We start from the raw sequence: 2097 nt of genomic DNA on the forward strand, positions 1-2097 counted from the left end.
ACGAGACAAGCCTACCACTCGACAAACTTCCGTTTAACGGAACCAAACAAAATAAAGAAAGTAGCAATTCTGCAGCCCGTCAATACACAAGTCTTCAACTCTATACAAAAAAAAAAAAAATACAAACAAAGGACAAAATTACATGCTCAACCGCTGAGACATGTTGAAATAAATAATAAAAGGAGACTCCTGGGTAAAGTTACAGATTCTATTATTCTTTTAAAATATGAGCAAAAGCAAACTCCTGCTATTACTTCAGCAATTAAACCTGCCTGCAATGCAAATGACCTAGATCAATTAGGCCTCAATCAAGAATTAGTTAGGATAGAACGCATGATTCCTCTTTATTCATTTTGTTCTGTTCAGGTAGTACCTAAATGATTCGTCATAGTTAAAACTAATTTCTATATGAATTTCCAGCATTCATCCTCCTTTATCTCGTTTTTACTTGCAACTGAGCTTTGTGAAGCTCATAGATGTCGACTAGGTACCTGAAGGGTTCAACGGAAGAAAAAGGCAAGACGAGGTAAGAGAGGTTGAGACGAGAGTGATAGAGGTGAGCGAATAGCGCAGCAAAAGCTCCGGAAAATGAAGGATAATTGTAGAGGATGAGGTTTGGCATTTTGTCTTCCGACGCTTTAGCCAACGCTTTCAATGCTGCTTGTGACCTGAAGCACCGAATTAACGGCGACACAAAACCGTAACTCCGGTACCGGCAAACAGAGAGGGCCATTACGCCGTCGCAAGAGCGGCTAATCTGGACCGAGACAGAGGAACTTTTTACCCGAATGTGCACGTTTGGCTCAATAATTACGTGGTGGTTTTGTTTTAGGTGTTATTTAGTGAACACATATATGCGCATTTTTAAAATGAGATGTACATTATTTTATAATGACAAAAGAGCCCTTTGCTGCTAGCAGAAAAAAACCTTCCGTTTTTCTGCAATATCAGGGGCGGCCCAAGGGTCAAAGCCACTGTAGCAAAGGCTTTAGGCCCCCAAATTTTTCTTTTTGTTTTTTATATGTATTTGTATTGAGATCCCGATTAATCTAGATTCGTACCGCGTAAGGCCTAATAAAAGAAAGAACACATTTTGATAGGATTTGTTTAACCACAAGACTCGAACCCAATATATCTAATTAATTTAGGTAAGTTGGATCATATACATCTCACATCAATCTTTAGAGGTAGGGACTAGATATATTAGGTATTTTAAAATAAAAAAGTAAAATATTTTATTAAAGGTAAAGATCAAAAATAAGACTTGGACTATTGAAGATACCAAAAAACGGATTCTAAAAGTTTATTACATGTTTTAGTGAGTAATGAAAAGGGGAATAATAATATAGGTACTTCACTAATTTTGTTAATCGTAAAATTCAAATAATAAAAAGTTTTATTTTCGCGACAAAGGTTTAGGGAAGTGATTCTCTTTTTCCAATTAAAAGTTATATTGTTCTCAGTAGAAAGAAAAGAGTTTTTTTTTTCTATAAAAAAATAAGAGTTGAAGAGTATCGTTGAATAAAACTATATTCGCATTCTTTTTTTCCCTTCAGGTTTCAAGTGTTTCAACAAGTATATTAGAACATAAAGAATAATTTCGATATCAAGTTATCAACTTCCTGAATATGGTTCTATTATCTAAGATCAACAATATCTTAGGAGATATTAAATTATTATTTATAAAAAGAAACTATTAACAACTTTACATCTTAAAAAGCTAGAAAAATAGACTTTAATTAAAAATATAGATGAATTATTTTTTTTTCCTTTTGAAAGGCCCCAGATTAAAAATTGGCTTTAAGCCACCAATTTTCTTGAGCCGCCCCTATGCAATATTTTAATACCTCTGTCGAATTGATGAGTCCGGAACCAAAATGTGGTTCTTTTGGACTCAAATGATAGAAATGTGTGGAAAAAAAACAGTGACCAAAATATATATAACGCTCTTCTAAAGGGCGCTATACTTTAATGTCCGTTTGCCCCGTTAAGGTATAGCGCTCTTTAAAAGGGCGTTATACATATATCGCTTTTTATTAAGGCGTTATACCTGAATATGAAAGCAGGAGGGTATAGCGCTACATATTTTGTGGGTCC

The 2097-nt window shown here is 34.5% G+C and overlaps 1 protein-coding gene across 1 annotated transcript; it reads right to left on the reverse strand.

Moving 5' to 3' along the window:
- Positions 1-33: 33 nt before the first annotated feature.
- On the reverse strand, positions 34-826 carry LOC109222759. The gene is made up of 2 exons (XM_019387078.1): positions 492-826; positions 34-100 (listed from the first exon to the last, which is right to left on the reverse strand). Exons 1-2 carry the CDS (start codon positions 731-733, stop codon positions 34-36), a joined length of 309 nt encoding a protein of 102 aa, XP_019242623.1. The 5' UTR covers positions 734-826.
- Positions 827-2097: the final 1271 nt, after the last annotated feature.

This window comes from Nicotiana attenuata, unplaced genomic scaffold (assembly GCF_001879085.1).
Source record: "Nicotiana attenuata strain UT unplaced genomic scaffold, NIATTr2, whole genome shotgun sequence".
Lineage (NCBI taxonomy): Eukaryota > Viridiplantae > Streptophyta > Magnoliopsida > Solanales > Solanaceae > Nicotiana > Nicotiana attenuata.